Source organism: Apus apus, chromosome 2 (genome assembly GCF_020740795.1).
Source record: "Apus apus isolate bApuApu2 chromosome 2, bApuApu2.pri.cur, whole genome shotgun sequence".
Classification (NCBI taxonomy): domain Eukaryota; kingdom Metazoa; phylum Chordata; class Aves; order Apodiformes; family Apodidae; genus Apus; species Apus apus.
The window spans coordinates 103,858,372-103,878,649 of NC_067283.1; the positions used below are offsets into that span (position 1 = coordinate 103,858,372).

A 20,278-nucleotide genomic window follows, 5' to 3' on the forward strand; every position below is an offset into this window, starting at 1 on the left:
CCTCTGTGACATCTTCATATTTAAGAAATCCCTTCTGTTTTCAGCAGATAGTGTGTTGACTCTTAGCAAGTGTTAACAAAAATAAAAGCACTGTTGTTTTTAATAGTATTTCCCTCTGTAATTCTGCCCTATTTCTCTTGCTTTAAAACCACAGTGCGGTAGCAGAATCAGTATGAGTGGGTGCCCATTGAAATCCCTTACTTGGAAAAGCTGATTGCAAAACCAGGATTGCTCTTTACCACTGTTTAAGAGGTTTAGAACCTATATTGCTCTTCAAAGCACTTCCTTGACTTTCCTCAGCTGCAAAGAACAGTTTGAGCCATTTTTTTGTTTTGTTGCAGTGGAAGTTCAAATTCATTACCCATTTTTCTGTACAAATAAGAAAACTGTATCCCTGACAGAATACTTTCCATCCCTGAGGCACCAAATATTTATTGGAATAATGGCCCCACCGTAGAAAAACTGTGGTTGTCACACTGTAGTATCTTTTATATATATATATATAAAAATATATATATATAAAATATGTAATGTATATAATATATATAATATATATTATATATATTATATATATACATATATAATTTTTTTAAATCTTTATCTTTAGTAGAACATGGCTGAAATAATGCAAGGCTGCTAGACAGTGAATAGCCTAGGAGACAGTCCCTGGAACATAAAGCCTTCCAAGTCAGATGAAGTTTGTGTCTAAATCTAAGCCACTTCTCACTATGTCACAGTGTAACTCAGGATCGGCAATTAAACAGATGACAATAACACTCTCTGTCCCCTCTCCCTTCCACCCAGCTAGGGAAAGAAGAGAGAGAATAAGAAGAGAGGTTTCTAGATTGAAAACTAAACTAGACAGCTCTAATCAAATACCAATGATAAATGAAAATATGTACAAATATATACAAGTATGTGCAGGAATGTGCAAAACCCCTGTTGCCCCCCCCGGCAACTACCAGCGTACTTCCCTGAGCCACGGACAATCTTGAGAAGGTCCTGGATCACTTCCAGAGATAGTGGCAAAGCAGACAGGAACTGAGGGTAGAGATACAGGGGTCAGGAATGCACGGGCCTGGGGATCAAAGGAGATGGATAGATATAGATGCTGGCCATGGATGGAGGAGAAGGGAAGAAGAAGGGCTTGACTGCCAATATCCCTGAATTTACACTGAGAGTGACATATATGAGGATGGAATAATCTGTTTGGCCAATTTTGCCATCTGTCTATCTAGTCCACTCCTGCCTACAGGAGGGTTGTAGATATGGCTCTTCTTCTCCTTTAGTGTCCAAAGCAGCAGATTCAACAAGCAGAGCAAAGTGTCCTTGGTCTGCTGGCAGTAACTATAAATATTCAGGCTTTATCAGTCCACTAGCTGGAAAACTTGCTGCTACTTTCAGTAAATGTGCTGCTTGACAGAGCAGTTCACTGAAGAAAAAAAAAAAATCAGTAAAAAGAAAACTGGCTTCATCCTGGCTCAAATTAGGTTACACTAAAATCTAAAGTTTTAAATATGAAGAAAATAAGGGGGAAAATTGTACTTCTGGATACTTTTTGAAGTGGAGTGGAAGGGAAGAGACCCTTGGACAACTCCTGCTCTCTGTCTGTAAAGGGGATCCTGCAGATGTGGCTGGCAGGGTCCCTGGTCTCTGTGGCTTCATTTCCCCTATGTCCAGGGAGCACAGAAATGGTACCAAGTGGGATTATCTGGGCTGGACTCTCTGCCTGAGTCACTTCAATGATTCTCAGTGGAACTGGCAGATTAATTTTTGCAAAGAATTTTGCCCACAGGCTTTTAAGGATCAAGCCTTACAATATATTTGTTTGCCAAAGTTTTAAAATCACTACAAAAATCTGGTGTGAGCCAGCATCTTGATCTGGATCTGAAAAGTTTGTGTTCTGCTAGAAAATGGGGTTTGGATGAGCATTTGATTTTGACTAGGCATAAGCCTGAGTTTCTGGCCTGGGTTTACTGCAGAATTAAGATTAAGTTTAAAAGTAGTCCTAGTGCTTTGTGTTACTGGTGTACAGGTATGATGGCAGTCAATAGTGGGTACCTCCTTTTCACAGTTTAGCATAAACTGTAGGACACAGGATTTAGGACTCTGGTGTTGGTTCTGCTAAAGCTACAGCTGAAACTCTGTCTGGACATAAGAAACTGTTTAGGATGAAAGCAATGGATTTTTTGCTAGCATGTCAGAGATGGATACACCCATGGGTGGACAGAAGACGGCATCTGAGAAAGAATGAATGCAGGTAAAAGCATCTGCTATAGGCTCTTATCTTCAGCAGCTGTCTGCACAGCCCCTGAAGGCAAAGTTAATCTTCCAGCACTATATTCCCTATGCTTCTCATGCTTGCCATGTAATGCCAGTTAAGCTACAGTCTTCAGATGCACCCACACATAAGATGGCTAAGTTTCTTTTTCATCTGGATACTCAGCAGAGCTTTAATAATAGTCTTTTTTCTTTTCAAATGTAATGCAAAATGGAGTACAACACCTTTGATGAGTAGTCTGGATACAATTCTCCAAGGCACCTTGAAGTGCTGTCCTTCATGACTGACCAGCTTTGTTTTCTTGTCCTTGCTCTGCGGCTCGTCGGGAGCAGAGTGGGTTTTGTTTCAGGGCTCTGGTACAGTGATCGATTTGCTGCAGGCACCAGAGAGCTGCCCTCAATGCTGCCAGCAGTGTGTTTTTCTCCCCTGCAAACTGCCAGTGCCTGATCCTGTGTTCTTTCCTTCCTAAATCCTTCAGGTGCTCTAGGTACACATGGGATGGAGAATCAAGGCCCAAGACCAGGGAAGAAAGGGAAACTGACTGGTGTGAAGAAATTACAGAATTACCAGTACTTCTAGAGCTCGGGCAGTTACTTAGCAGTTACAGTCAATTGCCCAAAGTTACTGAATCATGCAAGGAGAGGAAGAGGCAATCAGTAACACTGCGTGACTGCCTCTGTTGTTATCTCTAAATTCAATGTTTAAAACTTCAGTGAAGAATTGTGAAGAAACATGAGAGTGACATTTGAGAGGATTGGGCAAAAATACATTATTAATAAACCTAGCAAAATTGGATATAATAATGAACAGCTCTCTGAAACCATGACCTTTCTGCCCTCCTCATCCTTCAAGGCGGAATGTAAGCTCATGTTGTTGATGCTGAAGGAGACTATGGTTGCTATGGCATAGCTCCTCAGTCCTGACTGTATGAAGGTTACTTTAAAAACTTCATCTTTTAAAATTGAAGTTGTGCCCTGACTTTGAAACCTGACCTTACTGAGAATACGTGAAGGAATCGTTTGATGAAGAAAGTCACCCTCTGGTACTGCTACAGCAAACTTTCCTTATTTCCTGGAATAGCAGGAGATTCCCAAGCACAGGTTTGCCACCATTTTGCTCTAGAGGAATCCAGTGCCCAGACAGTTAATGCTGGAGTGATTTCACAGTGTTTAGCAGACAACAGGCACTATATTAATCCTCCTTTTCCATGTCAGGCCCTGGTGAGCTGAGTAAGGATGGGACTGAGGAGAAAGAGTGCTCTGCAGGTGCTGAAGACTCTTTCAGCACCACAATAAAACCCTGTCCCAGCTGCTTTGCTATACTTGTTCTTCTTGCAATATATATATGCACAGATTCTGAGCACAGACAAGTGGGCACAGGCCAAAAGTTGGTGTCATCCACAGAGCTAAATGTGACATTAAACACAAGTGACCTTTTTCTTTTCTGCCTCCTTTTTGTTTTAAATCCAGGCCTAGTTCCACCCTCAGTGCAGGAAGCATAAGGAAACAGACTGAGGTGGTACTAGATTGGATTTTCCCAATCTGCAGCACCATATTTGCTGTACAAACAGCTCCACACAATGCCCCTGATGCTTGCCAAGCTGGGTGATGGCAGGGGGCCAGGACTAGCTTCCAGACTGATGTCACCACCACTCTGTGACATGCCTGCAAGCAACATATTTTCATAAGGATCTGTGCTCCTCATTCACCACTGAGACCAGTTCTTATTTGTGTTTAAATCCCTTTATTTGTGTTTAAATCCCTATACATGGCAGAGTGCCACCTGCAACTCCCAGAAAATCCTCAAAGATGCTGGTTTGAACTGAAAGTTGTTTTCTATGATAGCAGTTAAGGTACATGCACGTGTCACACTTCCAGGTTGGAAAACAGCTGAAATGCAGCATTTTTGATGCTGTTGTTTTGTGCTGTCATTCTTGGAAAAAGCAGGAAACATAAATGCAGGCAGATCTGTAAATATTCCTGTTCCAGCTGCCCTGCTCATCCTGCTCCACTCTCAGTGCAGCAACCTGGTGTGAAGCAGGTCCTCCTCTAGGTTCCAGGGAGCTACAAGCAAAGCAGCAGCAGAAAGCCCATGGCTAAGATCCTTGCAGCCAGAGCTGCTCTCTTTGTGGAGGGTGCCCAACAGCACTCAGAGCTGGACTCTGGGCAGTTTTGCCTAGACTGGGACAGTGCAGCCCAGAAGAATCCAGTCCAGGGCTATGGTCCCCTTGCAGTGGCTGGAGATCATGCCTGTGGCCAAAATGCCTTGTCTATTCTTGCTGGTGAAGCTTTAGGCAGTATAAATGTGGTTTAGTACCTCTCTTAAGGCACTTATCAGCTGAAAAGCTTTACAATACTAATAGACCTGCTCCCTAACACCAGAGGGATGCTCTCCTCCTGCAGGCTCACCTTCTGTAACCTGATGGCCACTTCTTGTTTCATGGAAAAATGAATAGGATCTGGAAGCTTCTATTAAACCTTGCCATTGATCGGCTGTAAGTGCAAAAGCAGCCTAATGAACTCCACATAGCCTAGAAAGAAGCAGAAATGGGGTGTTTTCCAAGCCCTGCTGCACCTCTTTAAATAAATCATTTAACTTCTGAATGCCTCAGTTTCCCAGCTGGCAAAATAGCAGCCACCACAGGAGAGAAAGCAAACTGCCATATGTTCCCAAGAAGCAAATGGCTGTGGATGCCTTGTCTGGACTCATATAAGATCTGAACAGGGAAAATAGTATAAAAATTCAGACAGGTACTTAGAAAAGAGGCTGAAAGTCAGACATAGTCCTGCTGGGTGCTGGCAGTTTCCATCCTTCATGTTGGCTCTTGGAAACGGGGTGGACAATTGTAGTTTTTTATGTTGGCTGTCACTTACTCTTGCTGTGATGCTGCCTGACCCCTCCTGCTCAAACCTGCTGAGCTTTCTGAATTAGTAAATTTCTGTTGTTGGATTTCCCATCTAAGTTAAAAAAAAAAACCCAAACAAATACATCTTCACAGAGAGCACACAATTCTAGAAAAATGGGCAGGAGCATTCCTATCCTCAGTCACTGGACACAGGCAAATAAAGGTCATCTCACCTGCATTATGAAGACAACTAGAAGTGGAACTTTTCTTGCATAGCACCACTACTGCATTAATGTATTTCCTGAATGGTTGTGGATTTTCCCTATTCAAAGAGGCCAAGTTCCAAAAAACTGCTTGTAAACCTGTTTCTCTCACTACCAGAAACAGAAAGACAAATTTCTTTCTCCTGCCTCTACTTGCTCAAATTTAATTAGTATCACAATTTCTTCCTGTACTAAGGAAACCTGCTTCTTCTGCAGGACATTTCAGCACAACAGTATTGCACTGTCAGTAATACAAAACCAAGTTCCTGGTAAAATACAGTGCTGTAACAGAGAAGACTTCTCAAAACTCTCCAAAGAAATCCTGTTATATTATTACTGGTTAAGCTTTTTGGCTCTACGTTACCAGGCACTGCGTGTAGCAGCGACAGCTAAAACCCATGTAAGAGACTCCAACATTTCTATAACCACTTGGTCACTTGGGTCACCAGCAGTGTCTGGTCATTTATACTGTTAGAGACAATGGTGCTGCAGCAGTGCTACGGCGAGGGCAAACATCTTCCCAGCATAACTGTCCTTTATCCAGGAGAAGGGTGAGAGGTGCCTGGGCAGCACCTTCTGGGGGCCCTTCTAGCTCCAGCCCCCTGTTCCCACAGCACAAACCTCAGCATTCCCTGCTTTAGCTATGAGGCACCTTTGCTTTCATCTTGCTCTCTCTGACAAACATATATGGACGTGTGTGTGCTTGTGTAATTAGGTGTTTTTTTGTCTGTGTACATAATAGAAACAGTCTCCACTGCACACAAGTCTTTCTTGAGGGAGAGGATGAGCAAATAGATTATGAGACAGACGTTAGTCATGCTGCTTATTAAACCATGGGGTAGTAGTGTTCAAACACTGAAGTGGTAAATGTGGCAGGACTGAATAGAAGCGACATAATTATTTTTAGGTGTCTGTTTCTTATAGCCACATTTTCAGAGAGAGGGAGCACACAAAGCTTCTTTGATTTCATTTGGAACATAATGTTTAATTTCCATTTCTCATTTGGAAAATACTGGATTAACTAAGGGCAGCATTACCCAAAGTGATACCTCCCTGTACAATGAAGTTGTTCCAATCAGGTTGCCCTTGGGCTTTGCAAAATCTCCCAGGGAATGCTAGTGCCTTTTTAATATTATTGTTATCTTGCTGCTAAAACAAATTGCTGGCAAATCTTGTCAATAAACTAAACTCCCGTTAACTTGGTTTAAAGTGAGATCTGTGCCCATTTCCTTTGCTTTCTAATCCAGTGCAAAGCATCAGGAGGACTAATTATTTCTTAAGGCTTTTGAATATACTGCTGAGGGTATAGGTGTCTCAGAGAAGGTTTTGCAAAACATATGCTCTGTTAATACCATGTGAGGCTGTTTTTAACAGCCATTGTGCTGTAGCTGTACAGTATTTGACAGATGTTTTACATTTTTACAATCCGATGGCACGCTATAAACCACGTCTTCAGTGGGGGAGGATTTGCATCCTGTTTGATGTATGTGCCAGCCCATGGCCTCCTGCTCCCTAAAGCAAAGTCTTATTTGCATAAAACATACATCAAAAGGGGTTTTACGTCCATGGTAGCACACTTAGATGCCTGCTGGAAAAAGGAATCTCTCTGTGATGGAGGTTGAAAGCCAATGTATGCATCTTTTGATAGTGTCTGTATGCTGCTTCTGATCACACCAATATGGAAAAGAAATCATACGTGAATGGTTTAGTAAGAAAAGTGATGACAACAACAAAACCAGCCCTTGCTTATATGCTATTCACCAGAGAGTTCTCCAGTCACCATCTTGCCTAGTCCTTCATTAGCACAGAAAAAAATACTAGACTTTAATCACAAAACCTTCCGAAGTAGATTAAAGGCAAATTTTCACTGTCCATTTAACTTATCTTTAAAGCTCTATATTGTATTTATCTTCTTAATCTGAGATGACCTTTGATACAAAAATACTGTTTAAAAACAGCAGAGCAAATACTATGTGGTGACTCAGCTCTTTTATTTCCAAAGACCAACTTTGCAGCAGCCTGTGGTTAAAAGTTGAGTGATGCTGTTATGGAATAGAAAGTGATACTGAGATGTGTAGAAAAGTTGGCTGGCCAGCTTCAGTGCTGGTCTGGAGAACTTTGCTGTTGCCATTTGGGAAAATGCTATAGACCATGTATAGACAACAAAAATGTTATAGACCATGTGAAGAATCCGTTGTTAGGGGTCTGGTTTTACTTCTGTGTATATATATACAATAACTAGATGTAAAATGATAGAAAAGACTTTCTGATTTAAAAAATAGATAGATAGATAGACAGACAGACATACATCTGACCTGTCTTTCTTTGGGAGACTGTTTTCAATATATACGTATAATTCTGTTATCTTCTGTGACTGTATCAGCTGTTTATAAGTAGTTGCTCTTTAGCTGATGTACTTTTGGAAATATTTAATGCACAGTATGTTGCCTGATGTGTTTTATTTCTGAGTAGTAGCCATAGAGGTGCTGCCTCTAGGCAGCTGGCAATGAACTTTCTGCACGTAACACATTATTTTCTGTTTAAATGATAGTTTCCAGGCTGTAATTACTGTGTCTGCACTGCAATCTGCACCAAGCCTAATCAGTTAATCTGTCAGCATTGTCTGCTACCCTGACAAGAGACTAAAATCATTGCAGGTCTAGCCTAATAGATGTCAAGGTTAAAAATACCTCACTGCTTCTTCAGATTGGCCGTTCTCTGCTGTAAGACCGATGGGGGCTTCAGAAAATTGTGTGTGGATATTTAAACTAGATTTTACTGAGTGACCTGACTTCCACAGAAATAATTCTTTCCACTTATCCTATGTTTTCTGGTATGTAGGTCACAGTACATTTAGTCAACTTGCTAAGTAGCTCAAGTGATAATTTAATTTTGGTATAGGGTGGTGTTTTTTATTTTTTCAGTTCAGGTCAGGAGAGGCCTCAGGTAACAGTGGGCTAGTTCCATACCCTGTTCCCCATTGTGGCTCCATTTGGGTTTTGGAGTTGCCTCTGCCTAACCTGAAGAACCAGTACCAGAGAGATGTGTTGGTGTTGGGGTGACTTGAGGGTAATTCACTCCAGTAGGAGAAACAAGAAACCCTGGTAGTGGAACTGGCTGAATAAACCAGTTCTGGATCTTGGAGCTAGAGGTGGCTGAGCAGTGCCTGTGGGTCAGCAGCAAATGGATGTTCTCCAGCTTCTTCATGAAGGTTTGATGTGACTCTGGAGGGCTCCTGGCCACCAAATCCAGACCTGCTGACCAGGAGCTCAGATAGATTCTTCTAAGCAGGGAAATGTTTCTACTAAATGATTAAGCTCTGTGCTAGGAAGATGCGCCAATTATTTGCTGAGTAAAAGTAACCCACAAACATGACGAGGTGTGATACCATAATGCTGCAGTTTCTGAATAAATGATTTTTCTTCTTGATGTGAAAAGGGTTGTATAACTGGGGGAACAGTGTCCCACCATTTCTCCTCCATTGGGTGTCACTGTGTTCTTCAGGAGTCACTGCTTGGTAGGTCAGTCTATCCTGCTGAAAACTCAAGGACTTGTTGGACACATGCAGCACAGAACAGCTCCGTCAGCTTGGGGATTCCCTGTCAGTTAAATGCAGACTGATTTTGTGAAACACTGTCAGTGTTACTGACGGGCAAAGTGCATAACCTTGTGTGGCCTCCCAAGAAGCAGCACAGCTCAGGGATTGCTACAGCCAAGCCACAGGCTCAGGGCTCCTCCCATTATTTCCCGAACACAAGGTGCTGGTTTGCTGGTTTCCAGGGGCTAATTCTGTCTTTTCAGACTTCTTATTGATGTTTTCCTCCCAACTCTCATGGTCTTGCTCCTTTATTAAAAAAAAATATGTAATATGCCTTTAAAAATATGACTACACACCAATTCCTATTTGTAAAAAAAAAAAAAACCCTGTACAATGTATTTAACTTGCATTTTATGTGCATGTAAGTGAAGCTGTGGTGTTGTCAGAGGCACCACAGACTGAGGGGAACAGAGATAATTTGTGAAGCCAGGGCTTTGATTTTTATCTACGATATGATTTCCATGACAAACCACAGTGACATTGTACTAACAAAATACTCTCTCAAAAGTCTTTGGTTTTATCATGGAAATGGCTGTGACAAAATCATGGCCTTTATTGTTCTTGCTCTCATTCATATATGCAAAGTGGAATTTTTTTCTGTCCTAGCAATGCAACACGCAGAAAATTGAGCGAGGAACAACACAATACCTGTCTTGTCTCAGACAACATCAGGAATCAAGGCCATATTTAAAGACAAACATGCTGAAGCTGTAGTCAGAGGCTTGGGATAAAAGTTCTCAAAGTGGCTAAGTTGTGTGAGTTTCTTCTCTGGGCAGGAAAGTCAATGAGATTTATGTTCTTTATTGTCTAAGCACTTAACATTGCAATTCTTCGTTGCTAAAATATACGGATTGGTCCCCTCCTCTGTGAAGTGGGAACTTTTTCAAAATTGTGCCCCATTGCCTGTTCTGGAGGGCTTAGTATTTTGCAACCCATTTGGTACCAATCAATGAAGTGAGACAGAAGTGCCTGCTGAGCCATGCCTTTGGGATGAACCTGTCCACTTGTGCTCAGCTCTCTCCTCTGCAGGCTACTCCAGAGGGATTACAGCAGGGGAGAGATGCAGAAGGAGGATGAGGAGAGTACCTGGGTCTATGACAATTTTCTGTGTAAACCTATTCTAAAGTCTTGCTGCAGGGATTAAAAAATCCAGTAAAGTTGTATATATATATATATATATATATATATATATATATAAAACAACATAGGGATTAAGCAGGACCAAAAAAAATGTTTATTGTTGGCATTTAATAGGATTCAGATTGCATAGCCTAGCAGGACTCTTCCCTTTTAGCACGGTATCTGCTTATATTGCTCAGCCAGGCTTGCTGCCATCAAGAGACATAAAACTCAATATCCAAAGTACCTTCTTTCTTCTTCTCGTTCAGATATCCATCTACTTGCAGCTGCTAAGGACATTGGTTTTAATTATTTTTTTTTTAATCTATAACCTTCTCTCCTCAGATCTCAGTCCATCACCCCAGGCAAGACAAACCCAGGCATGTGGGTGCCCTGTCCGCAGCAGGGGAGAGCTTCTGCCACCCGCCTCTCAACCTCCTGCATCTCCAACCTGCAACTGATGGCTGCCAAACCAGGGACTTCTGAGGAGCTGCACTGGGTCTGTGCAGTCCCAGCCCCACCTTTGCCTCCAATCAGTTACTCCACAGGGAACACTGCCTTTCTTCGAACCAGCTCCAGGACAAGCAGCTGCACCAGCTTTGCTGAGCAGCCTCTTGAGCACTCCCTCACCTGAAAAATTCTGCCCAGATCACCAAATGCTCTCAGGATTTCTCTCACTTTTTTTTTCAGAGAATGCCAGGATTGCCCTCCAAAAGGTGTCTGTACACCAGCAAAGAATGAATAATCAAAGAAAAGGTCCTAAATGTGTTCAGTTAGGGGAAAAAAAAAAATGTTTTTGAGCAACAGATGAGTTTATTTTTTTAGATATATCAATAGCAGTTCAGTAATCTCTCTCACCCAGACCTGAAGGCAGAATGTCTCATACTCCTGCAAGATGGATAAGATGATGATAAACAAGGATGGGAAGCAGACTTTGCTTAAAGCCATTAAGCCTCTCCAGGAAGCAGGCTGGCCTATGAGGATACTGAAGACATTAGCTGTCATTTCATATGAAAATTATATGTACTCAGCAGCTTAATAATACTCTAGCAGGTTGCAGTGATTTACATAAAAGGAAGCCAAAACAGGGGAACAAAGAGCGAGACATGGTGCTCGCAGAGAGCATGAGGGAACTTGATGGCTCCAGATATTCAAGGAAGGATGGGAAGGAAGATGCAAGCCTCAGGGTACCCTATGTGTATGGAGATTTCCTCTGTGCAGAGGGTGACATGAGGAGAAGGGGGTGGTGAGAAGGGATGGTCCGAGCGTGGTCCTTGCCCTGGCACGGACCTTGTTGAGGCACAACACAGATGTGATGTTGCCATGAATTCAGATGCTGGGTTCTATTTTGGGTCCTTCCTTGTAGACCTGGGTAGGTGATTGAAGAGGCCATACACCAGTACCAGTGATATCCAAGTCTGCCTGGTGTGGAAAGGGAAGAGAAGGATGTTGGGGGCTGCTGACTGCAGAGACATATGAAGGAAAGTGGGAGAAAGGGTTGACTTTTCCCTCTCATGGTGTCCACATGGACACTGCAGTGCTGTGGCAGAAGAGACACCCCAACACCCTGGGGTGCTACAGGCCTGCCCCCAAAAGCTGTGAGGGTTGCCACAGGTTGTGGTCCTGCTCGATTCCTGCTGTGCTGCAGACCGGGCAATATCCCAGGGCTGTTGTCTCAGGAACTACAAACCCCTGGGTGAAATCCAGCTATCCATTTCAGCCTTGTCAGGCAAAGCTGTGACAGATGTATTCACATCCCCTTACACTCATTTGTGTGGCAATCTGCAAGGCTTCTCCTGCCCTGATTATTCATGAGGCAATAATTCAGATACACAAACACTGAGTGAGCAGCAGACCTAAAAAGGCTTTTACTTTTATAGTAGAAACTTTAAAAATAACCTTAGGTGGAATACAGACCTGTAATTTATTTTATGATTTATTTAAGTAATTCTGGAACCTGCTAGAATAATGGGGAGGTGATGAAGGGGAAAAATCCCCTAACCCCACCAGCAGGAATATTGGAAGATAAAAGCCCTGGTGTTTCCAAAGGGCCAGTAGAAATGTGCTATTTCTTGATGTCACTGTATTTGCAAAGAAAGCAGCTATTTTTAATTAATGTCATCATTTTTAGGATCCTCCACTGAATTTCTATTTGCACTTAACCTTCTCCTTCTTGCTGTTGCTTGCTGTCTCACTTCTGTTTCAACAATTCCTGCTCTTTCATGAACACTCTACCTGATAAGCCACAGGCAGCTGCTTATCCTCACAGACCTTCCTATTTCAGGGTGGCCAGCAGCTAATTCCGCAGGCTGGTGTATCCTCGATTTGAAAGGCAAATACCATTTCCGGGTGTCAAAGCTACCAAATCAGCCACCTGAATTTTCTTCTGCATAATTGAAAAAAATTACAGCTCTCACAAGAAGCAGAAAAGTATTTTCACTTGCTGGTACTCAACACTGCTGGTTCATTTGCAACTTTAATTTACTTCATCTAGGAGAAAGAGCATTTAAAGGAGCAGCAACCCCTCCCTCTCCCTGCAAAACTGCTCCTGGTAATTGAGATTTTGAAAACAAACAAGGATCTTTCAGTTGTGGCTGAAGTCTTCTTCCATAACCACTGTGACTCTTCTGTGACCTCCTAAACACTTTGTGCACATGCTTCTCCTTGGAGGTTGAAATTATTGCAACCATTCAGCAAAGTACTGCAGCAAGATTTTCAAGCAAGTAAGGTGGCCACCATGGACAATTTTAAGCATTCAGACTTCGGAGTTGGGTCAACTTAACACTCACAAAAAGTGCTAGCAGTGAGGCTTTGAGACAGCTGGGAAGGGAATGATCACTAATATGGCTATTGCTGCTCAGGACTGGCATTGGACGCCCCTAGTTTTGGCTGGGGCACCGGGAAGCCATTAGACAACAGTACTTTTCAGTCATTGCCGATCTTGGTGTGTGGCAATTTTCATAATGGTGAGCCACAGGTGGACAATTTGACACCAGGTTAATAGAAACAGTTTCAACTGATATGGGAGGAATCAGACCTCAACTGATTTTTATTTGGGAGCTAGAAAGTTTGTTCTCATCCAACAGCTGAATTAAACTTCCTAGAAAGCTGGCCATGACGCAGGAGGACAGGATGTGAGGAGCTTTATTGCTTGACAGAGCTAACCAGGAAGGCTTCTATGGATCCCAGATGGTGCTCTTTAACTAACGAGCCTCAGAAAGCCTCGACAAAGGAAATCGAACAGGAATGAGCCAGTTCAGCAATGGGATAGCTAGTCAGAACAGTTCTGGGGCTCCCAGAGAAATCATGTGGCCAGATGGTCCCAGGCACAGTAGCTCAAGAGGCTTTTTCACCTCTTGGAAGCATGCAAATTCTCAGCTTCATTTACTTTGCAGTGTTAGCCACTGTTTTTACAAAAGCCCTGATTTTACAGGTCTCTATACGTAATGTAAATGAGACATAAGCTTGGATTAACACTGGATATGTAATATTTTGGTATGTTTATCTGGCTGGTTTTCACTCCCATGAACAACTGAAAGAAAGAAGCCATACAGCCTCGGAGGAATGGAGAAGATGGGTCCCACTCTCTGCATGAGCTGCTGTTTTGCAGAGTTCAATGAGGGACTTAAAAAACCTTCCCATGGCCTGATCCAGCACTCAGAGGAGGCTGTGGAGCACAGCAGAATACTTGGTTTTGCCATGGTTTATTGCATATAAAGAAGCATTCTTCTTCCCTTATGAATAAAGGAGGAGTTTGAGGGCTTCCCCCCAGTAACTGAACCTGGGATGCACCATCATAAAACACCATCACGAAGCACTCAAGCAACTTGTAAATACTGAGGGTTTTATTTCCACTTCACATGGTCTCCAACAGAGTTTTAAACAAGACCAGTTACAATTTAGTATGCCCAAAGTTCTCCACGGTTTTCCCAAAACGAAGGAAGGTCTCAGTAAACGCTGTACATAGCCAGTTGAACTGCTAACAATAATTTAAAAACTGTTTTTGTATAGTCAATGCAAGAATACCAACAATAAAAGTACAGTACAGGTAAATTCACAACAATATTACAGTGAAACAGATTGACTCACGTTGATGCGATGGTACACTAGCAGTATGTACATGCACTAAAGTGCGAGGACCCAGAGGCATGCAAGTCAAGTATTGTAGGTGTATTTTACAGCTAACTCCATAAGTCTTTCTGAGGCATTCTTTTTTTTTTACACTTTTTTTCTTGTGTTTACCTGTATTCCCCTCCATCTCAATTAATACAAGTCTAGTGAACTAGCTTCATGGCTTTCTTCACTACTCAAAAGGTATTGCTTCAGACAGCTGAAGCATCTTTAAGAACCTTACTTTTAAAAACCAGTAACACTGACATTAAAATAGAATAATATTAACTTAAGACCCTCGTTTTACATGAAATAATAAAAAAAACAATCCAACCCAAAAAACCCGAAACCAAAATTAAAAACATAACAGTGCAAATATAACCAAAAGGCAGTCAGTATTTGGAGAGAGCGCGAGCACATACTCAAATTCCCGTAAAACTTAATTTACATTTTATTTTAAATCTTACTTTATATATTTTTTACCCTTTTTATTGTTTTTTTTTGTTGCCTTTTTTACCATTATTTTTTGTTAATATACTGTATGTAGAAAAGATGGAGACAAAAATAGTTTTCTCAGCTATGAAAAAAAATTATTACAGGCACATTAACTGTTTCATTCCAGAAACACCTCGGTTTCCCAGGTCAGACATTCAGCAGCTGCATCTGAGAACATTCTGTGACCTCTCCATGCAGACCTTCTCTCCTTCATGGCAGAGACGGGTGGGCGACCTGGCGGAGGCAAGTGGCAGCCCCCCCTATTCCCATGTGGAGTCAGGCCAGCTCGCCTCCCTGGCTGGGGGTCTCTGCCAGCAGCTCCTTGCTTCCGTTCTCCTCCGAGGAAGTCAGGTCTCCGGTGGACTGCGACTGTGAGGCCGTAGGGGAATGTGAAGCCCATCGCGAGGGTGGGCGCCGGTTCGCTGGTCTCTCTGGCCGGGAGAAGCAGGGTTGGAGGGACGGGGCTAGTGCAGAACAAGGTAGTTCCTTGGCAGCCAAGAGAGCAGAACAGCGGTTAGTGACTTGCATTAGAGGCTGTTTGGATGCGCACAGAATTAAGAAACACAAAATTCAAACTAAAGCTAAGCATCTGTCACGTCGCGGGACAAAAGCAAGCAGCGACCATCTGGGCGTGTGTGGGCTTCAGGTATCTGCATGTATGTCCATGATTTATGGAACAGGTAGGGAGAGAATGAAAGAAAGAGGTCTGGGATGTGCTGGAGCAGATGACAAACTTCCATTTGCTAATTCTCCTTGTGATAGAAAGAGAATAGCTGAAAAATACATTTACATGATAATTCAGGAAAATCCACTATTCATCACGTTGCTAAGTGCTGACCTAGCATAAAAGAGCCCGGTTCAGCATTTGCAAATGGGGTGAAAATCAACCACTGACTCTTCTTGTCTGCTTCAGAGTTCAGACTGACATGCAGGAAAGACTTCTTAGCAGCAGAACAATGGCTGCAGGACTAGTTATGATCTCCAGCTGAATTAAAGATCAGGCTTACCTACAGATTTCTTCTTCTGCAACATCACTCGTTGCTGCCAGCTGCTGAAGCCTGAATTACAGGATTCACTGGTGCTGGGCATGACAGTCAACATTCACAGAAATGGAAAAAAAATGGAAATTTTGTTCCTTCATCAACCTTCCACTGTTCAGGCTTGGTTAGCCTGCCTTTGTGATGAGAAACAATCTGCAGTTATGATTTTTCACGCTGGCACTAGGTTGGTAATTGCCTCTAATATTTATGGACTTTGCTCATAGCACAGCTAGGCTTCCTGCCTCCCTGTGAACGCTCCTTACATCAAGACTAGTGATTGCAGGAGCGTCTGTCTCGTAGTGCCAAAGCCAAACTTCTGAATTTCATTGCATAGTCTGTAGTTTATAAAAGCCAATCAGATGAGTTTGTCACCCTGTAGAAATGTGCACATTGAGGAGCAGTCACTGGAGCGGACAGGAGAGTTCAATAAAAAACAGTCTCAAAATCAGAATGTAAACTGGTGTTAAGTGAAGAGAGAGACCAGAAACAATACAATGCAAAGGAAAAGCTCTGGCACAAGGCAGTAAGGCACAAGGAAGAACAATACAGTAGGAAGGAAAAGATTCAGCCCACCCTTTCACATGGAGAAGGAGAAACATGACTAGGGATGGGGAACACTGGAGGAGGTAACATGATGTGATTGGCAGTGAACAAACAAGGTGCTATGCTGTTGAACCTCTCCATTGCAGAGAAGACCAAACATAAATGTTACATGACAGAAAGATCAATTTTGAAGACGCAAAGCTGAGGTATGTGAAATGGAGCTTGAGCAGGCATGTGTTTTGGGGAGAATGCATCACCAGACTTGGGGAAGCCTCTGTGAAGGCTGAACCTCAGTGCCTTTGTCAAGACACAGCCAACAGGGAGACACATCTCCAGTCGCACAGCTGTAGATTGGTGCTAACAAGAATATTGACTCTGTCCTTATTTCACCTTATCTCAGTGTGCCTGGGGCAACATATGGCCTGTGAAAGCTGCCACTAGAGTCAGATTTGTTAAGAAAAATCCACGCGCTCAGCAGCACTCACAGGCAGCACAACATTATGTACTGAGGCTATGAGATTTGCAGGTTTTGTCTCAGCCTCTCTCTAAACAGCAGCTTAAAATGCTATCTGTGTAGTGCTGCTTGCTTCTGGCTGCTTTATCCTACCTTCATAGCAGCAAATCAGCGTCAGCATGGGGATAAGGAAATGTATGTCCACTGCTGTCTCCCAGTTCAAAAGCCTGCAGATGTTGGTCAGCTTTTACTGAATGGCAGGGCTAAGATCATCTTGTCAGTCATGCACACATGCCCAGCACCACGCAAGGCTGTGCTGGTCATGGGTGTTGCTCCAGGGTCAACAAGTGACTGGCAGTGTAATCTTATGATGTGCTGGCTGCTGAGTCAGTCTCCCCCACCTGCAGCTTCCTCAGCATAGGCTAAGGAATTCCAGCCATGACAAGGAAACCATCTGGAACGGTTTGTGAAATCCTCTGCTTACCTACCACATATAACTGGCATAGCTAGAAATGTTTTAAAAAAAATTAATAGCCTGTGGGCAATTTAGTTTGATAGTTGCTTGGGGGCATGGCTGGAGAGGGAGCACTTCTAAGCCTGGACATTGAAAATGGGAAAGATCATTTCAGCTTTATTTTCTAGCTATTTCCTAAGCCAGGCTGTCAGCTACTGTGGCTATTCCTGTATTAATAAATCAACAAGAAACCCCAAAACACACAAAAAAGTTCTCTGGCTCTGAGGTGGAGCGGATGCTCACAGCCTCTTTTCTCCCTCTGCTGCAGCAACCCCAGCCAGTAGCCAAAACAGGGCTGGGAACAGCCTAATGATCAAAGGTGATGCTCAGCCACAGGCTGGTGCTGGAGCCCCCTCCCCAGCCTTCTTCCCCTCCTGCTGTAGCTATGGCCAAAGGACACACACCCTGGGGCAGCCAGAAGCCCTACACAACCCTGAGGATTTGCCAAAAAAAAAAAAAGGAAAAGGTGCCTTTTATAAATCTGAATCCCTCCCTGACATTTTTGCACCCCTTTATGTTGGTCCTAAGTTTTGCCAGTTTTTAACAGTTGAATAAAAAAGCCCAACAGCACAAGTTTTGGCTGAAGCCCGTGCTGCCGTGGGAGGCAGCAGGTGGGCTCCTATCCTGAGCACTTCCTGATGATTCCATGTGAAGGGCACCGCAGGGGTGTTGGGTGCATGCCAGTACCTCTGGAACTGTGGTTGTTTATTTCCCTCTGTTAACCCACACGTTCAAAACGACTGCTTTCTGAAAGCTCTGGAAACAAGGTAGAAAGGACTTACAGCAGTGAGGCAGGCAGGGTTAGAGTCCCCAGGGGGCAGTTAATAAGACAGTTTGGTTCTGGACAGAACAGACAGAAAAGAAAAAGAAAGCAAGTAGGTTGGAAAGAACTGTTTTAATAAATTACTTTTTTTTTGTAAAGTGATGATTTCAGGTCAGCAAGGAAGAAGTCTCCAGATGTTACTACCCGTTCAGATCATGTTACCAACTGTTATAACAGGGAAACTAATAATAAGGAATAAAAGATAAGCCACTAGCAGAAAAAGATTTAGAAAGGAAAGATGCAAACAAACCAACCTTTTACAATCCTAGCACAGTCCCAGAAGTGGACATAGCATTAAACAAACCAAACATTTCTACTCAGCAGAGAAAGCCATCTGTTATCCTTTGCCAACCTTGACTAGGGCTAGGGAAAAACCACATTATCATGAAAGAAGAATAAAGCTGTATATTTTTTCCTTTGTCTGATTTCAAGAGAGGATTTCTGCTTAGGAAACCTTTAACAAGCAAAAAAGCAACTACTGTTTTGTGTTGCTCATGTTTCTCATGTCGCTTATGCTTACGTTGCTCAGATTTCAGGAAAGTCCTTTGTCTCACCTTTCTCCCTTGTTACTATTTAACAGTGGTGCTGGATGGGAGTCTCAAACTATAGCAAAAGCCCTTTCATTCTGACAGCACCTTCCCGTCTTTTAAACATTCCCCCTCCCATGCTGAATGGTTCAGCTGCAAGTGTGCAGCAATTGCCCTGGCCCTGAGAGCAGAGGACACAGCAGCTGCCCTCTCCTGCACGGGGCTGTGTGGATGGTCATTTCACAGTGCTATTCCCAAAAATGAGTCTGAACCCCAGTCCAGAACTGTTGTGTAACCTCTATGTTTTACACACTCACTAGTCATGGAAGAACAATGTTCATATAGCTCTTAGTTGTTAGTTAGGTAATGTTAATCTGCATTTTTAAATACTAATATTTATAAATCCCATTATATGCAAGTAAGATAGTGGTTTAATGAATTAGCAGGATAAGACACTAGTAGGCTGCACTTGGTGGATATGAATTTGCTTGTAGGCAGCTTGAGGCAAGTTAGAAAATACAAAGTTATTACTACTCTGTATGCATATACGTTCATGCACACATACATATGTACGTGTGTGTGTATACATATGTATGTATGAACTAGATTTCATATTTGCAGCAGGACTATAAAAGGAAAGTAGGTGGTTAAACCACTCAGAAGCTCAGATTAAAGGACAACCACCAACAGATGATCTGTGCAAGTCTAAAAGTCATTAATATACCATGCCATGACTGCAGAAACAAGAAGGCTTTTAGTGATAAGAAGGTCACTTGTCTTGGCCAGAGACCCATGGATGAGGGAAGCAGAGCAGGGGTTTACAGGAGGGTGGCAGGGGCAGTGCTGACATGATGCTGCCCTGAGCACATCCTGCCTCCTCCAAGATCATCATTCACTGAATTGCTGTGTCTAGCTTTGTACAAAATTGTGCTAAGTGGAATTTGCACAAAGCATAATTTGTGTGGTCAATGTAATCCATAAATAACCCAAGGCATCTGCAAAGTCTAAACTTATTTGCAGTTTTGTTCTCAGCAGCAATCCCATGCTCCATTAAGTATATTGTGTCGAGCATCACCTCACCTAGAAGAAGCTAAGTTCATTGTGTGAACGCCCACCACCTTCCTTTTCGATGCACATTCCTGAGAAATGACAGAAGCACCCTAAAGATCATAACCTATGCATCTAGACCACAGTCGTAACAACTGAGTAAGAGCTGCAAGGAAAAAGAAGTCTTAGCTCTGAGGCTCAGAACTCAAAAAATTAGACAAAAGATACTGAGAACTCACAAAGAGGAGCAATTTTCTGCCAGCTTGATGGTCAATGAGTTTTAACTAAACAGGATTGACCCAAATCTCTCCATGCATCAAACTCAGGTACCGCCGGCAGTTGTATTTTGCCAGCAGCAATTTGTGATGATGTGGAATGACATCCATTTACTTATACTTGAATTCTGCTGAGACATTTTAAAGATGCAGGAGGAAACAGTTTCCCAGCATGCCTTGAAGGAAAAGCTGAGTACAACACACTTCCTAATAAGGATCAGTAGTGCATTCCCAGAGTTTCAGACTGAGGAGAGGATGAATACAGAGCTGCTTTCCACTTTTATTCCCACTGAGGTTTGTGCACAGAGCTCGCTTTAATTCACTGGTACTTCTAATGTGCATCT

General features: G+C 42.8%; 1 protein-coding gene across 11 annotated transcripts in view; it reads right to left on the minus strand.

The window, feature by feature from the left end:
* Window positions 1-13,929: 13,929 nt before the first annotated feature.
* Window positions 13,930-20,278, minus strand: part of MTCL1 (microtubule crosslinking factor 1) — a 110,579-nt gene continuing 104,230 nt past the window's right edge. For 8 of the 11 annotated variants that reach the window (XM_051609606.1, XM_051609611.1, XM_051609610.1 and 5 more), the window contains one exon: window positions 13,930-15,197. In XM_051609606.1, coding sequence (XP_051465566.1) covers window positions 14,988-15,197 — 210 coding nt within the window. In that variant the 3' untranslated portion in view covers window positions 13,930-14,987. Of the gene's footprint in view, window positions 18,103-20,278 lie in introns of all 11 variants that reach the window. The other 3 variants (XM_051609615.1, XM_051609614.1, XM_051609613.1) reach the window with 2 other exon arrangements.